Genomic DNA, 21066 nt, shown 5'->3' with positions numbered 1-21066 from the left:
GGAAGCCAGCGATTCCACACAGCGCACTCCCGCACAGGTGCCAACGCCCCTCTACAAGCCGAGGATGGGGGGCGCCTGCGCAGGCGCGCTTCTGGCCCCGCCCACGACAGACGTCACCGCGGCCGTTACGGCGCTAAGGCCTCTCGGCGCGCGATTTAAAACCAGCTCCAGAGAAAGCGAGCAAAATGGGACCTCCCTGCCCAGGTGAGGCTGGGTGGGTGGGGGGCGCCGCGGGAAGGGGTCGGCGTGAAACGGTGCTCTGGGCGGGCAGGGTCGGCTGGGGGCTGAGCGGGGGTACGGATATTCTCGGCCTCGTTGTTGTTGGCCTTGCACTCCTGGCAAAGGGGGAGGCAGGCGCGGGGAGGAAGAGGTGAGAAGCCGGGAAGGCGGCCAATCAGCAGGCCGCTTGGGTCGGCGTCGGGAGCGCGCGTGGGGAGATCCCCACTCCGATCCCTTTCCCGTGGGCTCCTACGCCGTGCAGGGTGTCTCTCCCTTGGAAGGTGGTTTCCCTGGGCTGCATGTTAGTTCAGGACCATGAAAAAGTTGTGGTTACTGCTGAATGCTTAAGACGCATGCGCTTTTTTTTTTTTTTTTTAAGATTTTATTTGACAGATCACAAGTGGGCAGAGAGGCAGGCAGAGAGAGAGAGGAGGAAGCAGGCTCCCCGCTGAGCAGAGAGCGCGATGCGGGGCTCGATCCCAGGACCCTGAGATCATGACCCTAGCCGAAGGCAGAGGCTTTAACCCACTGAGCCACCCAGGCGCCCTGCATGCGCTTATTTTTACATTCATTGAACAACTGAGCTCTCCCTTTACGCCAAACCCACTGTCAGGTGCAGAGATACTGTCAAGAACAAAGCAGATAAGATCTAGTCTTTTGGAGCTTGTAATCTATTATTTTAAAGATTTTTATTTATTTGAGAGAGAGAGAAAGAGCTAGTGAGAGAGAGCATGAGCGAGAAAGAGAGAGAGAAGCAGGCTCCCCACCGAGCAAGGAGCCCGATGTGGGACTCGATCCTAGGACTCTGGGATCATGACAGGAGTCGAAGACAGCTTGTGTTCTAGTTGAGACCGTAAACAAAGAATTACAAATGAGGCTGAGTGCTGTGATTGAGAACAGCAGAGTGAGGGGAGGGGCTCCTTCAGGTTGAGGATTCAAGGAAGATCTTAGAGCGCACTGGGGGACGCGTTCTAGGCAGAAGGAGTAAGTGCAAAAGGAAGGGAAGGAAGGAAAGAGCCTGGCTTGGGCTGGAACTAGAACATCATTACTAAACAGTGAGTGAGGCCGCTGAGGTAGGCAGGGCCTTGGTCTTGGTAAAAGGCTTGAAAATTTAGAGTTATATTTTGGACATGGTAAATGACTTATGCATGAGACAGGTGAGGGGTCAGTAAACACTTGGAAAAGAGTTTGACACTCAGAGGGTGAGACGGCTCAGGGAAGTGGCCCATAGACTCAGAAACACATTTGGACATCATCATATGGATCATAAAACCATGGGAACAGGTGAGAACCCTAAGAAAACCCTGTAGAGAAGACACTCAGGACCAACATTTAGGAGCTAGACAGAGAAGGGAGAGCTTAAAAACTCTCTCAGAAGAGAGTGGTGTCATAGAAGCTAGGATCGTTTCAAGAAGCACTGGAAGGGGTTGTCATCTGTTTCAGATCCTGCTGAATCTCAAGAGATGAGGCCTGAAAAGTTGCCAGTGGGTTTGGCAACATGGAGGTTGTAGGTGATTGTGTCAAGATAGTTTTCATAAAGTGGTGGGGATGGTAGCCAGACCATAGTGGGCTGAAAAATGAGTGGGAGGGAAGGAGGTAGGTGTAGAGTGTCTGAGCTTAGTAACCATCTAAATGAGAGAAATCAGAGAAAGCATATTCCAAGAATTGAAGCATGCCTCTGATCCCGTCTTGGGTTTCCCTCTCAGACAAGTTCCTCCTTCGGTGCTTCCTGCTTCTGTTTAAGTCTCCTCTCAAGGTCCAACTCCCCCCCCTTCTCTTGAAGGGCCCTGACCCAGATAGTAACAAGTCCTCTTAATTCAGTCTCTAAAAATGTCTCTTGCCTCCTTCCTTTCCATTTCTTCTTTCTTTTTCTTTTGTTTGACCTCAGCTGAGAAGTATGTTAGCCATACTCTTGAGCTTATGGGAAACTTATCAGTGGAACACATGAAGTTCTTCTCATTGTATTTTTTTTAAATTTCCTTTTATCCCTATACACCACTTCTGTTCCCTTCCCCCTATATGAGCAACATTTAGTGTTTTTTGTGTATCACTTTTTTTTTTTTTTTTTAAGATTTTGTTGATGAGAGAGACAGAGGATGAGTTGGGGAGGGGCATCGTGAGGGGGAGAGTGACAAGCAGACTCCCTGCTGAGCACAGAGTCCAACTTGGACTTAATCCCAGGACGCCCAAGATCACAAGCCAAAGTCAGACACTTAACCATTCAGGTGCCCCTGTATCCCTTTTTTTTTTTTTTTTTTAATGTGTCCCTATAAAATATGTGTTATATTGTGGGTCTGGGGGTTTTTGTTTTTTGTTTTTTCATATCACCAATTCAGAACCACCTGAGACACAGGTTCTTATTTCTATTTGGAGGACGAAGAAGCAAATGCCTTGAGCATTTACTTGCTTAAAATTTCTTTTCTTTTCTTTTCTTTTTTTATTTTTTATTTTTTATTTTTTTAAGATTTTATTTATTTATTTGACAGAGAGAGCACAAGCAGGCAGAGAGGCAGGCAGAGAGAGAGGAGGAAGCAGGCTCCCTGCTGAGCAGAGAGCCCGATGCGGGGCTCGATCCCAGGACCCCGAGATCATGACCTGAGCCGAAGGCAGCGGCTTAACCACTGAGCCACCCAGGCGCCCCTCTTTTCTTTTCTTTTTTTAAAGATTTTATTTATTTATTTGACAGAGAGACACAGTGAGAGAGTGAACACAAGCACGGGGAGTGGAAGGGGGAGAAGCAGGCTTCCTGCCATGCAGGGAGCCCAATATGGGGCTCAATTCTAGAACCCTAGGATCATAAGCTGAGCCAAAGGCAGACACTTAACAACTGAGCCACCCAGGCGCCCCTTGCTTAAAATTTCTCCAGCTAATGGGGTACCTGGCTGGCTTGGTCTATAGAGCATGCAACTCTTGAACTCAAATATGAGTTCAAGCCCCACACTGGGTGTAGAGTTTACTGTTTTTAAAAAAAAAAAAAAAAATTCTCCAGCCAGTAAGTGATGGGCCTGGGTTTGTTGGTTTGTTTGTTTATTTAAAGATTTTATTTATTTATTTATTTATTTGACGCAGAGAGACACAGTGAGAGAGGGAACACAAGCAGGGGGAGTGGAAGAGGAAGAAGCAGGCCTCCTGCCAAGCAGGGAGCCCAGTGTGGGTCTCGATCCCAGGACACTGAGATCATGACCTGAGCTGAAGGCAGATGCTTAACAACTGAGCCAGCAAGGCGCCCCTGGACCTGGGATATGAAGCCAAGCCTTTTGATTCTTAAATCTGGAAACCTCTTCCCCTAAGGTCTCTCAGTTCTTTCATCTCTCTCCCAGTGATCTTGTTTCTTGCGCTACCAAAATAGGCAATAGCCACTCACAACCACAGTCACACCCTAGACCTTGTCATTACCAATGGTTGCACTATGGTATCTGTCATCTCAGTTTTAAGCACCCCACTCCTCAGTACCACTCCTATCTTTCCACTCCTTCTTGTTCCCTGATTCCAATAACTCCAGTAGTCATTTGACCCGGCAGATGTATATTCTTTGCTTTTCCCTGTCCCTCATGTTTTTCATGTTCTTGTTCCCCTCCTTACTTAGCTTACATTCAATGGTCAATCACTATCATCACTCCTTTTCCTACACGTATAACCCCTTGCCCTCTTTTGGCCTGTTTATACTTTCTTGACAAAAATCACAACCCTGATTACTTCCAACTTGGCCTACTCTGCGTTGGCCCCTGCTCACTCAGTGATCTCAAGGGAACCCTAAAGCTGCCCAGCAGTCATGGTTATTCCCTTGGTTCATCCACTCACCTGCGCCTAGGTGACTTCCCTTACCTTCCTTTCTCTCCTGAAACTCCAGTACCACCTCCCTGGCCCTCACCCTTAGCTATTGAGTTTTTGGTCTTGATGTGCTTCTTATTTTACTAAGGAAAACAATCCAAAAGGAACATCCACAGGCACCCATTGTACCTGCTCCCCTACCTGCATTTGTTCTGTGTTGTCTGGCTGCCTTCCTGTTGCTGTGGATGGGCTTTCAGTGATCTCAGGAAAGACAGCCCCTTTACCTGCCTGAGTGTGTTGTTCAGCAAATTTACCCTTCCACATGATCTCTGCATAATGCCCCCTCCTTGCCAAAGATGACTGGAACCCGTGACTATGGTATCTTACATGGTAAAAGGAGATTTTCAGGTATGATTAAGTTAAGGACCTTGAGATGGGGAGACTATCTTAGATTATCTGGATGGGCCCAGCACAATCACAGTGGCCCTCATAAGAGGGATGCAAGAAGTTTGTCAGAGAAGGCTATGTGATGACAGAAGCAAGAGGTCGGGAAGGCACCTGGATGTCTCAGTCCGTTAAGTGTCTGCCTTTGGCTCAGGTCATGACCCAGAGTCCTGGGATCAAGCCCTACATTGGGCTCCCTGCTTGGTGGGAAGTCTGCTTCTCCCTCTGTCCCCGTTCCTGCTCTCTCTTTCTCAAATAAATAAATAAAATCTTTAGACAGAAAGAAAGAAACAAACAAACAAGAGGATAGAATGGTGGGAAGGAAGCAGGCAGCTTCTAAAACCGAAAAAGGCAGGGAAAGAGATTCTTTCCTAAAGCTTCCAAAAAGTACACGGCCCTTGCTGATGCCTCAATTTTAGACTAACTCTAGGACTGCAAGGGAATACATTTGTGTTGGTATAAACCACTATCTTTGTGGCAATTTGTTATAGCAGCAATAGGAAGCTAATAAAATCTCTTTGCTTCATTCTTTCTACCAAACTGGGATTTTTCCCATCTTAAAGTTAATTTCTCAACCTCACTTCCCTTTCAACTGCTTCTCTCCCAATTTTGTCCTTCCTTTTCTGTAAGTCCTTGAAAATCTTGTCTCCATCTGCTGTCTCCAATTTCTTTTCTGTTCTTTTTGTTCTGCTCTCCTCTCTGGAATCTATGCCCATTTGATTTTCTCCTGCCTGTGCTAGTCTAGGAAAACTGCTATTGTCAAGGTCGCCAGTAACCTCTAGGTTGTTCAATCCAGTGAATGATTCTGTCTTTCTCTAATTTGACCTCATCACACCCCTCAATTTGGCAAGGAAGCGTCAGAAACCCATCACCTGACTAAGAAACTGTATAGAGAAATATTAGAGTTAGAAAAGATCTTGGTGGGAAACAGGCAGTGAACTTCCTCCCTTTGACAGTCCCCAACCCTCACTCTGGATACAGGAAATATTCCGTGGCAGGTTTCCCGAGCAAGGGTTCTCTTTCAACACTGTCAGCCATAATTAGTTGCTTTTCTTCAGAAATCCGTGGGCACCCCCACAGTGCCGCCTCACCTTCAGAACGGGTGTTCTCCACGTCCCTGCCCCGGAAGGCCCCTCTCAATACTCCTGGCACCCCGGTCCTCGAAGACTTTCCTCAGAATGATGACGAGAAGGAGCGGCTGCAGCGGCGGCGCTCCCGAGTGCTGGACCTGCAGTTCAGCTCGGACTCACCTCGCCTGCTGGCCTCCCCATCCAGCAGGTGCGTGCGCTCTGGGTGCCTCTGTGAGGCGGGGGTTTGGGGTCTGGATTCTGAAAAGTTAGAGTATCGTGGATCCTTAACAGAGTGTTTTGGTTTGGGTTTCCATTTAGGAATATTGACACTTCAGCCACAACCCCTAAGTTTACAAACACGCAGATTACAGAACATTACTCCACCTGTATCAAACTGTCCACTGAAAATGTGAGTATCTGCTGGTTATCAGTGAAGATTTTGCAGCATGGTCACAAGGGAAGTCTAGCCTTCTTGATTCGGTGGAGAATGCGCAACCGACGGTAATTGCGTGCTTCCCTTCTCCAGCCACTCTTCTCAATGCTGATGTCGGTCTTACAGGCTCTTACTGTGCTATGTGGGACTTCGGTGCTCTTTCTGGCAGGTTGCCTGCCTCCTAAGGTGCATCTAGAGAGGCAGCATTGCTTGGGGGTTAATGATGTGAGTTCTGGAACCAGTCTCTGTTGGAATCCAGTCTCTGTCATTCACAAGCTCAACAGCCTTGGCAGGTCACCTGAGCACTCTGCTGCAGGGTCCGCCTCCGTCAAATGACAACGTGAATAGTCCCTGCCGCATTCATTTGTTCTCAGGGTCACTGAGTCCCTTAGTGGGCAGTGCTGATAACAGGGTCTACACACGGTGAAAACTCAGGAAGTGTGCTGTCACTTTCTAGCTCTTGAGAATGAGGAGTTTGTGTAGATTAGGCCACGTCACCAAGTGTTTATGGGAATTGATACCTATGATGAGATGTGGGCTGTTACTGTGTAAGAACGTAGCTTCCTCTGTCAGAGGAGCAGTATTTACATGAGCTTTGGCTGTCAGTGACCCACCTTCCCACCCTTTTCTGTTTGCAGAAAATCACGACCAAGAACGCTTTTGGCTTGCACTTGATTGATTTTATGTCAGAGATTCTTAAACAGAAAGACACCGAACCAACCAACTTTAAAGTAAGAAGGCTGTTCACCTCTTGCATCTGAATTAATGGTGGTTATTTCTGATACTGAGCACAGCACGGTCATTGAATCCTGCAGATACATGAGAACCTTCCTTGTGCGAGACATTTCATTAGCTTCTTTCCTAAACTGATAAATACAGAGACGATATCTTTCTGCTATATAGTGTTTATTCCCTATCAGTCTTAGGGGAATCTTTATCATTTTTTTCTTAAGAGCAAGTCAATATTTTATGAAGCTTGCTGTGTTTTGCTTGTTCGGCAGTTCCTTTTTATGTCTCCACTGAGCAGAGCTCTGTTTGTTGGTCTAGGTGGCTGCTGGCACTCTGGATGCTAGCACAAAGATCTACGCAGTGCGTGTGGACGCGGTCCATGCTGATGTCTACAGAGTCCTTGGGGGGCTGGGCAAAGACACACCCTCCCCAGAAGAAGCAGAGAGCCATGATGCAGGTACGTGAGTTGGGATCTGGATTCAAGGGGCTTTCTTAAGGTCATAGCAGGTAGTTATTTGGGTAGTATACTGGAATGAAGTCATAAGAGATAATCTTATTCGGTTGAAGACATGAACGTTTTCAAAAGAGTTTATGAGAAGACCTTAAACCCTTGCGTTGTTTTTCTTTGGAAAAGAGAAGGACCTTTTAGATCATATTTGGGGAAGACTGAGTAAACTTCAAATGGGGAAGTTCTGATTGGGGGCGCTTTTGGAATTGACTTGTATTAGAAGCCAAATACTTCAGGTTTCTCCGGAAGCCGCAGATGAGATGTGCTGTTGCTTTGAGAGAATGCCATTTTCTGTTGCGATCGCTCTTTAGAGTTTTGAAAAGCGTGACTTAATATAAGTTTGGCTGCGTGCCCCAAAGCAATCCTCACACTACCTAATCTTATTTCTTCTTCCAGATGGAAGTGCTACTGAAACAGGAACAACCAAAAAGGCTCAAAAGCCCAAAAAGAAGCACTCCTATAAAACCATTGAGCAGAATGTGAGCAACCTCAATGTCTCTGAAGCAGATCGGAAGTGCGAGGTGAGGAGCTGGGCGCAGGGTGGTCTCTGACTAATTCAGAGCCTCAGTGGCTGAAACTGGGCAGGGCCATGCCTGCCTTACTGGTATGTGCCTGCTTGGGCCTCAAGGGAGTCAAATATGTAAGTGGCATCTGCATTATCTTCCCTTAGCTTCACATTAAGACTCAAGTGTGTAAGTCCCTGCTTTTCCCACAGTGTTTCAGGATGATTGAGTCGAAGGAGATGGCACATTACCGAGGACTTTGATCGATTAAACCATTAATTTTCTTTCCAGGAACATGCAGAAGAGATGGTGATCGCTAACATATTTTTATGCATTTACTGGGCACCCTGTGCAGCCCTAAGTCTGAGCCATGTGACCTCACTTAATCTTCACAACATCCTTGTTATATTTTCTGAGGTGGTTATCAAAGTAGAGAGCTGTTAAGTAACTTGCCCCAAATGATGCTGCTTGTAAGTAAGCTAGGATTTGAAGCTAAGTGGTCTAGCTCCAGAGTCCTTGCTCTAAATGGCCTTATGATCTGGCAAATCCTAAGGAATTTCTACTTAAAGGAACCCAGAGGCCTCAAGTTATCTTTAGCATAGTTAATTTAAAGCAACAGTGTTGGTACAAGCTTTTTAAAAATGTTGCTGTTGGGCACTTGGATGGCTCAGTTGGTTAAGCATCTGCCTTTGGCTTAGGTCATGATCCCAGCGTCCTGGGATGGAGTCCCACAATGGGCTCCTGGCTCAGCAGGGAGTCTGCTTCTCCCACTCCCTCAACCTCTCCCTTTGCTCAGACTCTCTCTCTGTCTCAAATGAATAAATAAAAAAATCTTTTAAAAAATATTGCTGTTAAAAATAGTATCTTAGTGAAAGTTCTTGTACATATTATCTTTGTGCTCTTCTGAGAGTGTATCCATAAGAGTATTCTGAGTCATGGAATTTCCATTGCCCTCAAAAACAGGTTGTACCAGCCTACGATCCCTCCCAACAGTGGACTAGATTACTCTTCTACCTCCACAACATTTGTAAATGACAGCTAAGGTTGAGATTAGAATTGATCACCAAGGGAATGAGCACATGTGGAAAAAGAACTGAGCTCTGGAATACCCCAATCTTAAGAGTTCAGAGAGCCACAGAGGAAGCATCCAGTGGGTAGGAGGAAAACTGGGAGAATGTGGCACCCAAATGGGAAAGTGTCAGGGAGGGGAGAGTGATTAGCCATATCAAAGTGGAAGCCTAGGGCCACTGAAGCTTGGAGAATGGCTCACCATTCTGAGTTTCTGGAGCAGAAACTCAGACCTCCAGGGAAGGGGCCTCCTTGGCTGGCGCTGGTGTCCCTGAGTTTGAAAGAGGGGCTCGTGACCCCAGGACCCAGACCTCTGAGGAGGACCTGCTGGTTGGTGCTTGTGTCTCTGAGGGGCATAAGATGAGGCTGGTTCTGTGAGTGTGAGAAAAAATGCAAATTAAACTCAGCTAGTGCTATAGGTAGGGGAGGACTGCTGCATCTGGGCTGAAGCAGCCCTGTTGGATGACAGGAACTGGAAGGCTACAGAAAGAAGCAAGTCCCTTCTAGCCTTGCAGTCTCCCTATAGTGCCCCTGACTGGTGGAGGCCACCAGGAAGCTGCTAGCAAAGCCCAGATGTCCCAGAACCAGCATCACAGAGTAGCCAGTAGAAGGTAGGACAGGGACTGAGAGGCAGTCACTTAATAACTGGCAGAGAGGTAAAGTGTCAGCATATCTACCTTCCAAAAGATTTGGGGTCGGAGGAGGTGGGGAGAGGGAAGGCTAATATGCAAAATGTTACCCAGTGGGGAATCTACGTAAATGTAACACAGATGTTCTTTTACTGTTCCAACACTTTTGTATGCCTGAAATTTTTCCTAATAATGGGGGCACTCACATGACAAGAGAGGAATGAAGGCAGAATAGACTGGTCTTTTGAAGAGTTTTGAGAGCTGTTAACTGGAACAGAGTAATGGGTGGCAAATGAAGGGGAAAGCAAAGTCTAGAGGGTTTTCTTGTTTTTTGCTTTTTTAATGGGGGGATTAACAGCATGTTTACTTGATGGCAGCAGTCTAGTGGACAGAGAGGAGAGTTGCTTGAGTGGAGTCCTTGAGCGTGTGAGACAGGAAGGGAATGAATGGACAGCCCCCACAGAGCTTGGCTAAGGAGCACCCATGGCTGGTAGGGGATGGGATGTGAGTGTGCCCTTGTGGGATATTTTGGTCGCGCCCCACCCCCCACCTTGAAATAGGAAGCCAGGACATCAACTGACTGAGCGTGGAAGAGGAAAGGTAAATGTTTGAAGAGAGGAAAAAGGGAGGGTTGGGGAGCTAATGGACTGTGGAAATAGTTTGCTTCCCAGACAACACTCAGGGTTGTCGACCTGGAGGCCGTGGCAGATGGATTTAAAGTGAGGTCAGTCAGCATGAGTTTGTGAGTTTCTCCAGCTACGGTTAGCTGTGCGGGTGTGAGCACAAAGCCAGCAGAAAGTGGATTGAACACGGGATTGGGTTTTGCTGAGTCAGTGTGACACGGCTGGAGAGGAGCATTGGAGTAATGAGCATGAGCAAGGGAGGGGTGACAATCACTGCCTTTGGGACTTCAGCCAGGAAAAGAGGGGAGTGAGAGAGAGCAGAGAGCCCTATGAGCAGTGGGTCTTAGGGCACAGTGGGTCAAAGACTTCTTGGTGTTTGAGACCAGAAGGTGTTGGCTGGAATGTTAAGGGGTAAGGCCAGGGGCACTTGGAGTTGAGCATACAGAGAGGCTGTAGTCATAGTTCTGAAAAGTTCAGAGAACAACCAAGGGATGTCTTGAAATCCTGGGGTTTTCAGGATGAAGCTCACAACCATTGAAGGTGAGGATATCAAGGAACTGAGAAGCCACAGTGTTGGATGCATCGATATAGGGATATTAAAATCACCAAAAACTAGGACAGCAGCAAAGTTGGAGAATAGTAATGAGCCAAGAGCTAATATTAAAATCTTCCAAGAAGCAGAGAGAACTGAGGATTGAAAGGTGATTGAAACATAGATGGGCAGAGGCTGATGAGGTCTGACCTTACAGTGTTCAAAGTGGAAGGTTTTAGGACTTCGGAAGGAGACTAGCTAGTCTGGAAGCAGTGAGGAGGAACAAGGAACTCACCTGTCCCACATCTAGGCCAGAGGTTGGAGGGCTGCAGGAGAGGAAGTAGCCACACTGGCCTATGGGGAAGCAATGCCCTTGGGCAGGCCGGGTTCCATTAAAGCAGTGCTCCTCAGCCTTTTGTCATTTCCTTCCCACTTCAGGACCCTTGTTAGATATTTTCTTCCTACCCTCTGCCCTTGAAATGAATGATTATAGAGTAAGATTTTATCAGGTAGGGTTGAGGCTTAGAGATTCACAAGTTATTGTAATTTTTTTCCCTAAGATTTTATTTTTTTGACAGACACAGCGGGAGAGGGAACACAAAAGGGGAGTGGGAAAGGGAGAAGCAGGGAACCCGATGCAGGGCTTGATCCCAGGACCCTGGGACCCTGGGATTATGACCCAAACTGAAGGCAGATGCTTAAGGATTGAGCCACCCAGGCACCCTGGTTATGGTAATTTCTAAGAATTTTTTTTTTTACCCTTCCCCAAGAACCAGTTTTCATGCCCTTGAGAATGATATCGTCCCCAATTTAAAATGAATGAGTTAGGGGTCCCCTGGTGGCTCTGTCAGTTAAGTTTCTGCCTTTAGCTCAGGTCATGATTACAGGGTCCCGGGATCGAGTCCTGCATTGGACTTCTTGCTTAGCTGGGACCCTGTTTCTCCCTCTGCCTGCTGCTCCCCCTGCTCACGTTCATGCTCTCTTTCACTCTGACAAATAATTTCAAAACAAATAAATGACAACAACAAAAAAAAAGAATGAGTAAGAGCTTCAGGAAAGAAGTGGGGAATGTAGGGACTATCTAGAGTATCCTGGGGGGAATATCCATTGTTAGCAGAGGGGGGTGGGGGCCAAAGAGGCAATGTCAGGTCTTTCTAGGTTTTAGAGCCTGAAAAATGTAGAATCCTGGGTAGACCTGGTTCTTTAATGTGTGACTAATAAATAAACTAAAGGAAGGACAATGGTGAGATTAGTCATGGTGGCCTCATGGCAGATGGTAGCTGGTAGAGACGAGAACACGGGGGCTAGGTGTGAGGAGCCTTGTTGGGTTCACTCTGAGTAATGGGTCTATTCTACTCTGGGCTTGCCTAGCAGTTCCAGCCTACACTATTTTTTTTTTTTTAAGGTTTTATTTATTTGACAGAGAGCACAAGCAGGCTGAGTAGCAGGCAGAGGGAGAGGGTGAAGCAGGCTCCCTGCTGGGCAAGGAGCCCACCGCAGGGCTCTATCCTGGGACCCTGGGATCATGACCTGAGCCAAGGGCAATCACTTAACCAACTGAGCCACCCAGGTGCCTTTCCAGCCTATGCTATTGTGAGGACTTTGTGTGGATGGACTGGAGGGGCCTGAGGACTGTGGAGACACTGAGGCTGAGGCTGAGGCTGAAGAGGGAGCAGGGAAAAAAAGGGTGGCTGGCTCTCTGCGGGGGGTAGTGGTATTTCTTCATATGTCAGCGTTGACATTGGGTAGTACCAATTTGAGGGCAGCAGATGAAAAGTTCACATCCTCGTTCTGTTATCTTAGCTGCGTGGCCCTGGGAAAAGGCTCTGAATTTTACTTTGTTAAACTGTCGCAACAGGTTAACACCAGTCCCATCTACGTACAGGTTTTGTGGTAGTGAATCTGTCCCTGGCAAAGTACTTTATCCATGGTAATATGTTGTATATATCTGAACGGGAGCCATATAGTTCTCTCCCACCTTCCCTTCTCCACCCCAACTCTCCATGTTTTTCCCCCTTCTTAGATAGTCTGAGTATTATTTCACTATCATTCTTGTCTCTGCTTCTGGATCTGTAGCGAAATGTCTGTTCAACAACACAGTTAGAAATTCTGGGGGCGCCTGGGTGGCTCAGTGGGTTAAAGCCTCTGCCTTCAGCTCAGGTCATGATCCCAGGGTCCTGGGATCAAGCCCCACATCAGGCTCTCTGCTCGGCAGGGAGCCTGCTTCTCTGTCTCCCTTCTCTCTATGCCTGCCTCTCTGCCTACTTGTGATCTCTGTCTGTCAAATAAATAAATAAAATCTTTTAAAAAATAAATAAATAAATAAAAAGAAATTCTGTTCCCAGTCATTTTTTTCCAACCAGTTAGACCCAGTTCTGGGGAGTCTGAGGATGCTTGTACCAACCAGCCTTTCCCATTGTTCTAAAGAGAAAACAAGAGAGCAAGCAGCACTGTTCCCTCTCAGCCTGTGGTGGTCAGCCACAGTTATGCCAAATGAAACCACTAGTCTTAAAGAAACACTGAGTACCCCAGTCATAAAAAGCTTTTTTTGTTCTGTCATCTGCTATAAACTTATGATAGCCCAGAGCCCAATTCGGAGGATAACAAGAGCGAGTGATTGTCAGAAACCTAGAATTTGAAGTTTCAACTTTTTCCTGAACCTGCATTCTCTCGGAGATGACATGGAGATGAGAAAGCGAACGTTCTGTGGGTGTGTCTAGACCAGTTGAGAACTCTTATTTGTATGTGAGCTGATCTGTTTTGGACACAGCTCTCTGTGTGCAAAATGTTTGCTATCACAGGAGATTCCAACCTGATTATGTTCCAGTTTTTTATACCATGAGAGCACAAATGGATACAATGCAAGGAAGTTCAAGGCACATACTATAGGAAATCAGAGTGGGTGGAGGTCAGAGTTATGGAAGAGGTGAAATTTGAACTGGGCCTTAAAGGAAAGGTAGGTATTTGTCAGACGGACCTTGCCAGGAAGGTGATTCTAGGCAGAGGCACAAGCAAAAGCCACAGAACAGGAAAGTTCTGGTTCTTTAAGGAGCTGGACAGTATACAAGTTTGGCTAGAACCCAGGATTTACTCACAAAGCTGAGACAGCCCTAGACTTTACCATGCAGTTGGTTGTGCACATTCTCTCTCTCTGACAAATAAAGTCTTTGAACAAACAAATAAAATAAAATAAAATGAATGCCTTAGAGCTGGTAGGTGGAGAGAACCTTCAAGAAAGAAGTGGGAAGTATAACGTCTCCTTTTACTGTTTCTCTTCCTTGCTGTGGACCCTTGTTTCAAAAGATTCACCTAGCTGGGGAGCCTGGCTGGCTCTGTCTGTAGAGCACATAGCACTTGACCTTGGGGTCATGAGTTTGAGCCCCATGCTGGGTTTAGAGATTACTATTTTAAAATAAAAGGGCTAAAAGTTTCATCTACTAAACTATGCAGTCACAAATAATTCATTTTCCCATCAAAGAACTCAAAAGTGTCAATCAGATCCATTTTATATGAAAGAACCATTGTTTTCACTAGACAAAAAGTGAGGGAAATTGTCTTAGTGTTTTCAGCTTTATTTTGGTGTTTGCAGTTTCTATGTTGACTCTTTGAAATGCTGAGTTTTCACTAACTACCCACATAGGAACTCTCAAGGTGTGGGTCTCCAGGTGGGAAGCCAGTGCTCTAGTTGACATTTGAGGAATGGGAGTAACAACACTAGAATTTTTAAGATAGGAAATGGGCGCAACCAGAGACAAGGGTTAACTCAGGTGTGGGTTGTATTGGTGGCAACAGGGGTGAAGAAGGAAGGGGTAGATGGTAGAGATGTGCTGGGAGGAAGCCCTGCCAGGGTGTGTAACTGACAGCCTGAAGGGTAAGGAGACAGGGAGAGCTTGAGTTGATGTATGTCATACTCTGGGGGCTGGAAGGATGGTGAAATGGGCTTACTGGAAAGGTGAGAGGAGAATCTCAGTTCTGTCAAGGTCAGGTTCAGAACCAAGGCTCAGCCAGAGATCCACATCTGTCTTCCTCCCTGAGGCCCCTTCTCTCCACAGTAGCTATGTCCTGGGACATACAGGAGACTTGTGAACCTAATACCCAACGTGTTTCCTGTCATAGGGCCACCAGTAGAGTCAAGTGGCTTCTGCACTCTTGCTACATATGCCTGGGTCTTGCTCTGTCCTCGTTCTCTTGCACTGTGCCCCAGTCTGCCTTTGGGATTGCTGTCACCTGGCTGTGCCACTCCTGCTCCTTACTCCAGCCTAGGAGCTCTCTTAGGGCCTCTCCCATCTTTTACCCATCCATCTAGCCCTGTTGACTCTGCCTGTCTTTACCCTGAATCTCTTGGTTGTGTTCTCCAGATCTGTGAAAATATTTCTGCCTAGAGTAAATAATGGGATCTTGTGAACAGATCCATCACACAGGCTTTTTAAGTCCATGGAATTTGTGGTGATAGCATTGTACTAGGTTAGCTAATTCAAAACAGTGACTTGTGGAAGGAGGCCAGCAGAAGCGGACTGTCCGTGTGGATTATAAACAGTGACACAGTAGAAACTTATTGCCACTTCCTGTGTACTTGAACACTGTACCTTTATTCAGCTGACCACACATAGGCTTCCTTTTCAATTAGTGTCTGCTAGGATGGGATTTTATTGATCTATTAGAAAGCCCTCTCCGATTTCGATCACGTGCCGAGATACCCTGGAATGAACAGAGTCCAGGAAAGGAGATTTTGTTTGCTTTGTCTGCATCCTATAACTTGTCTGTTCTGTTTTTCACTCAGATCGACCCCATGTTTCAGAAGACGGCGGCCTCGTTCGATGAGTGCAGCACAGCTGGGGTGTTTCTGTCTACCCTCCACTGCCATGACTACAGAAGTGAGCTGTTGTTTCCTTCCGATGTGCAGACTCTGTCCACCGAGGAACCCCTGGAGCTGCCGGATTTAGGTTGGGTGGAAGCGACGGATTTAAAAGGTGGGTACACATGATGCGTTTCACCAGGGCGTTTCGGTCATCAGAAAAGTTTCTGTACAGTCATGGGTTCCATGATACGTCCATCATGATGTTGCTTGTTTAAATTACCCAGAAGCTTCCTCTGGAATGCCCTGTTGGGCATCCTTTTGGGGAAAATGCACTTCTTTCCCCTCTGTAGCACAGAGGCTAACAGTAGTAGCTAACTCTCGCCATTGCTCTTGGCCCATATGTGCCAGTTCCTACATGGGCCCCTTAACAGCCAAGGCTCTCAGTTACTTCTCAGGGTCCTGGGGTTAGCCAGAAATGTCAGAGTTTGGACTTGGAAAAGGGGCTGTAATAGGCTTTTGTTGAGCCAAAGGGGCCTTGTTCTTATTTGTTACCAATCCAGGGTGTCCTGAGGAGAAGAGGGCATTGTGAGTTATTTTCACACTCCACCTTGGTGGTCTGAGAATAGACCTGTCCTTTTTTTTTTTTTTTTTAAGATTTTATTAGAGAGTGAGAAAGCTAGCACAAGTAGGGGGAGAGGCAGGCCGAGGGAGAAGCAGACTTCCTGCTGAGCGGGGAGCTCGATGCAGGACTCGATCCTGGAAGCCCGGGATCATGACTGGAGCCGAGGGCAGATGCTTAACCGACTGAGCCATCCAGGCATCCCTGGCCCTGTCCTTTTGTCATCCCGTTTTACTGGCCTGGCAGGGGTTTTATCCCCCCTCCCATCCTACCCTCCACACTCTGGGGGGATCGTCTGGGTGCACGGTTGGGCAGGAATATAGTAGCTACACTTGTGGGTGGCATGAAATTGCTCCTTTCCCTCCAGGACTTCGCAGATGTTACAGGGGCTGCTTTCCTCCTTTCTATTCTTGACTAAAGTTTTCCAAGTACAAATATTTGTGCTAATAGTGTATTTTTCAAGTTTCTGCTGTCAACTGGGACTTTAATTCTGTAAGGTACCTCACTTAGTTTAGGACTAAAATAAGTAACATTGTGTGATTGATAGTGCCGTTAGTACACTTTGAGGGTTTTTGATTTCCCAACTCCAACATTGGGCGTGAAGTCCATTTCGGAGTTAAATGTGTATGCTTTAGGCTTCTGCCCTAATGTTTTAGTAATTCTTGGAGTGCCAGTGTGGTGCCTCCCTCCAGGGTAGGTGTGTTGTGCACTACCCTCTCCCTGGACAGAAGTCTGTGACCTGGAGCTTGGCCACCAGCCAGCCTCTGCCACAGAACAGGGGTTGAAAAAGGCTCATATCTCCACCATGCTACCCTGGTCACTCTGAGGTGGGGGGAGCGTGCTCCCTCCATACTCTTTGCCTGCTCCTGCCCTCTCCAGTGCCCATGCAGCAGTGTGCAGAGGACGGCCAGATCTGCCCTTCCCTGGCTGGGTTCCAGTTCACGAAATGGGACAGTGAGACACATAATGAGGTAAGTTCAACTTTTAGACTTCTGAGGGCTCTGGGCATTTGTCCAACTGCTCGTGGTTTCAGTGAGATGGCCCAAGACGAGCTCTGCCCAGTGAGAACCCGAAACCGTGGCATCGTTTTTATTTAGCTAGGAGTACAGAAAATATTTCCCTTGGCACTTCTGTAGGGACTAAAACCTGGGGGGTAAAAATGAGAGTGAGGCAGCCCTGTCATTCCTGGGTGCACTTTTTTTTTTTAATTTTTTTTAAATCGGCTATCCCCTTGAACATGGCTAATTCCAGGCCTTTGGTCTCAGGCTGCTGTCAGGCTCAAGGAATTTCCTGCTCTTCAGGGTTGAGTCCCTTGGCACAGAGTTTCCTGAGAAACTGTCATGTGTAAAGCTTTTCTCTGTATATTTTTAGCTTGTCCCCCTTTAGCCTACTTACTATCACTTCCAGAATAAATGGTCTCCATGGAAAACTGTTTTCTCTAAACATCTAGTTAATGGATGCCAATTCCTGTTTCATGTTTTACGAAATGTGCCTAACGACAACACAGCCTCATCCTGTGCCGCACAGTATAAACTTCCTCAGCACCTTACTCTCGTGAGACCCTTGACTCAGGGGAGGGCGAGCCGGGAGGGGAGGCTGGAACCTGGAACTCAGGGCTAAGAAGGAGTCCAGGCAGGCTGTTACTCCAGGCTGCATGGAGGGATGGCGAGAACTAGAGAATCCTCTCCTTGTCCTCTCCAGTCTGTCTCTGCTCTGGTAGACAAGTTCAAGAAAAACGAGCAGGTGTTTGACATCAATGCCGAGGTAGAGGAGAGTGACTGCGAGGACTTCCCTGACGGGCCCGTGGACGACGACTTTGATGCGAACGATGAACCTGAGCACAGTGCCGCCGGCGATCGCACCGAGTTCAGGAGCTGGAAGGAGCCCTGCCGCACTCCGAGCTGCCCGTAAGGCTCTCAGAAGGCCTGGAAGAGGTTCCCAGCGGAGGTTTCCGTTGGTTCTTAGCAGATTTCCTGCTAGGACCATCTCATTTCATCTCTGAGATCGGCTAGCCTAGCCTGCCGGCTCCATTGTCCACGCAGGCTGAGCCATTCTGACCCATAGTGGCATCACACCCGCCTGGGAATGTCAGCTCAGCCACCTATTGGCGACATTGCAGGAGTTTGGAAGGATAAAGTTAAAACGTGTAAAGTGCTGGGGAGGAGAACTTGGGATATAGGCACTGCTGCGGTGGTGGCTGTCATTTCCACGTGTGTTTTGGTAACACGGAATGTGCTTTCTCCACACCATGTGCAGTCTTGCTTTTGGCTACATCACTCCAGATTGGTTATAGACAGAAACAGCCTTACATGCTGATTATATAAACAAAGTGGCCCCTGCCTGGAGGGTCAGGCAAAGAGGAGGGGCTGGGCAGTGTTGGGTTAACCAGATAGGCAGACGGGACAAGCGAAGCAGGGGAAACTAAATAAGCAGATAAAACCGAACATGCTGGGCAGGAGGAGAGGTGGTAGAATGTGTCTGTAGCAATTTTTTTTTCTTTTTTATTAAAGATTTTATTTATTTATTTGACAGAGATCACAAGAAGGCAGAGAGGCAGGCAGAGAGAGGAAGGGAATCAGGCTCCCTGCCGAGCAGAGAGCCCTATGCAGGACTCGATCCCAGGACCCTGAGATCATGACCTGAGCTGAAGGCAGAGGCTTAACCCACTGAGCCACCCAGGTGCCCTTGTCTGTAGAAATTTAATTTTTTTATTAACTCTAGTAGGCCTAGAAGGAAATCAGAACTTTGTTGACCTTTATTTATATGTGCTTAGGAGATTAGTAAGTTTTACTTTTGAATATGATTTGGAAGCGGATTCCATAATCCTGTGGCACTGAGGGCCGCTAAAGGTCGTGAGTGGGCTTGGGTATAAGAGACTCCGTAAGACTGTGATGAACAGTCCCTCTGACAACTCCTGTGCCTATAACAATTTTGTGTTCCTCGGACAGGACAGCCAAGCTGGTTTAGTGTGGGGCAAAACCTTAGAAGTTGTCTAGGATAATTTGTCTACTCATGTGGGAAATGATTAGATTGATGATGTCTCTTCACATCTGTGTAGAAGTTGACGGGCTAAACATTTGATACCTTAAGGCAAAACTACCCAGCGAGGCCCTTTGGCACCCTCTTTTCCTCTCCTGATTCATACTATTAGTATACCTGCAGTTTTGTCCCTGTGCCCCTCCTATCTTCTACAGACTGAGAAATGGTATGTGGGTAGGTGGGATGAGCTCTTTCAGTCCAGATTCAAATGTCAATGAACAACTGTCACTTTCCTGACATCTAAGGAACTGACGGTAGCAAAGGGCTTTAGTCACTTCCATTTTATTACCTTGAAGAAATGCCTGCACTTCTCTCCCCAGTTTCAAACAGAACAAAGTCTTAGGATCCATCCTACTGAACGCTTTAGGGGCAGGGCACTTGGGTTGTAGCCCAAAGTTATATCTGTCTTGAAATCCTTATCCTTGGCATGGCACTGGCCTCGCCCAAGAGCTCAGTATTGAAACTGCACGGACTTGACTGCTGTGCATAGCCGTGAGATATGGGGTAAGGCAAGTGGCCTCATCTTTTGGGGTCTTTGTTTTCTCATGCACAAAATGAAGGGTTTGGCTTAGATGATAATAGTAATGTCTGGGCTCATAGAGTGCTCTATTAATCTGGCTTCAGGCCAGCTACTGTGCCAGGGGCCTTACCTACGTTATCTCACATAATTTACAGAAAACAAAATGTAATTACTTAAGCCTTGCAACAACCTTATGAGGTACTGTTGTCCCCATGTCTCAGATGAGGAAACAGGCTCAGAGAAGTTAAGTAATGGGATAGAGCTGGGTATCACTTAGTGCCTTTGACCAATTCTGACTGCCTGTAATGAACTTTGGACAATAGGCTCCACCCCAGAGCATTTAACTGAGAGTCCCAGAGGCCAGGCTTTGCATCACATTTCCCAAAACTCCATGGGTAATTGTACTATGCACCCAGGATTGTGAACACTGTACTGGACTAAAAGGTAGTGTGTGTGTGTGTGTGTGTGTGTGTGTGTGTAAGATTTTATTATTTGAGAGAGAGACTGTAAGCAAGGGGAGCAGCAAGCAGAGAGAGAGGGAGAAGCAGGCTCCCTGCTGAGCAAGGAGCCCAACATGGGGCTCAATGTTAGGATCCCGAGATCATGACCTAAGTCAAAGGCAGATGCTTAACCGATTGAGCCACCCAGGCGCCCCTGGACTGAAAGGTCTTTATGGGCTTCTCTAGGTTGAGATGAGATGGGGCCATGCTGAATCATAAATACCAGTGTTTTGTAGGGTGCCCCTTGTTGCTGGTCCCTGGATGGCACTATTCAGACTGCTGTACACTTCGTGCATTGACAAGGGCAGGCCTAACATAGTGGCGTTATGTCCAACAGCAGCTTGGATGCACTCCCTCTTGCAGCAGCAACAACCTGTGTGTCTGCTCTAGCCAGTCTCTGTGAAACAGGTGCTTGCTGTGGTTAAAGACCTAGACTGTGGGCTAGGCCCATACCACCACCTGTTTCATGCATGCAGGAATGAGGCATTCTACTACTTGCATGGTGAGGTGCCAGGAGCCAGCTGGGAGGTGACCTACAGATCCTAGTGCTATGTACTGAACCAGTACTAACCTGGAGGGGCCCTGTGGGAGGAGGGCAGATAGAAGAAGTAATTCCCCCAGAGGGCATTAGAGGAGTTTGCTGGAGGGGATGTTTGATGGAGAATTGAGGACACTGGGAAGTAGTTAGTTATAGGTTAGTTATTGAGTCCGGGAGTTGGGATGAAAAAGGCGCCTGCCACGTAGCCTTGTATATTGCGAGAGAAAATGGCTGGAGTTCAAGCCTCAAGGGCCTTAGCCCTGCCCTGGCCCACAGATTCTCAGGGGATGGGAGCCAAGCTCTTTATAGCTTTGCCTATAAGTTCCCAATAAATTCCCAGCCTGAATGCCAGAACAGAAGAGTTCCTTAATAACATAAAGGCATTTTACATACTAGAAATGTGAATTTTTTTCATATATTCTAATTTTTAAAATTAAGTTTTAGGGGCGCCTGGCAGGCTCAGTTGGTAGAGCATGTGATTCTTGATATTGGGGTTGTAAGTTTGAGGCCCACATTGGGTGGA

The 21066-nt window shown here is 47.2% G+C and overlaps 1 protein-coding gene across 1 annotated transcript in view; it reads left to right on the top strand.

Annotated features, from left to right (window-relative positions):
• Positions 1–98: 98 nt before the first annotated feature.
• Positions 99–21066, top strand: part of NCAPH (non-SMC condensin I complex subunit H) — a 35078-nt gene continuing 14110 nt past the window's right edge. Inside the window, exons 1-9 of the mRNA XM_044261666.1 lie at positions 99–204; positions 5493–5712; positions 5823–5913; positions 6576–6668; positions 6985–7123; positions 7571–7695; positions 15310–15499; positions 16826–16917; positions 17648–17853. Of these exons, the coding sequence (XP_044117601.1) occupies positions 186–204; positions 5493–5712; positions 5823–5913; positions 6576–6668; positions 6985–7123; positions 7571–7695; positions 15310–15499; positions 16826–16917; positions 17648–17853 (1175 nt within the window). The 5' untranslated portion in view covers positions 99–185. The remainder of the gene's footprint in view (positions 205–5492; positions 5713–5822; positions 5914–6575; positions 6669–6984; positions 7124–7570; positions 7696–15309; positions 15500–16825; positions 16918–17647; positions 17854–21066) is intronic.

The sequence above is a fragment of the Neovison vison genome, chromosome 8 (genome assembly GCF_020171115.1).
Source record: "Neovison vison isolate M4711 chromosome 8, ASM_NN_V1, whole genome shotgun sequence".
Classification (NCBI taxonomy): domain Eukaryota; kingdom Metazoa; phylum Chordata; class Mammalia; order Carnivora; family Mustelidae; genus Neogale; species Neogale vison.
Note: the sequence above shows the minus strand (reverse complement) of the source record. Positions and strands in the feature narration are given on the sequence as shown.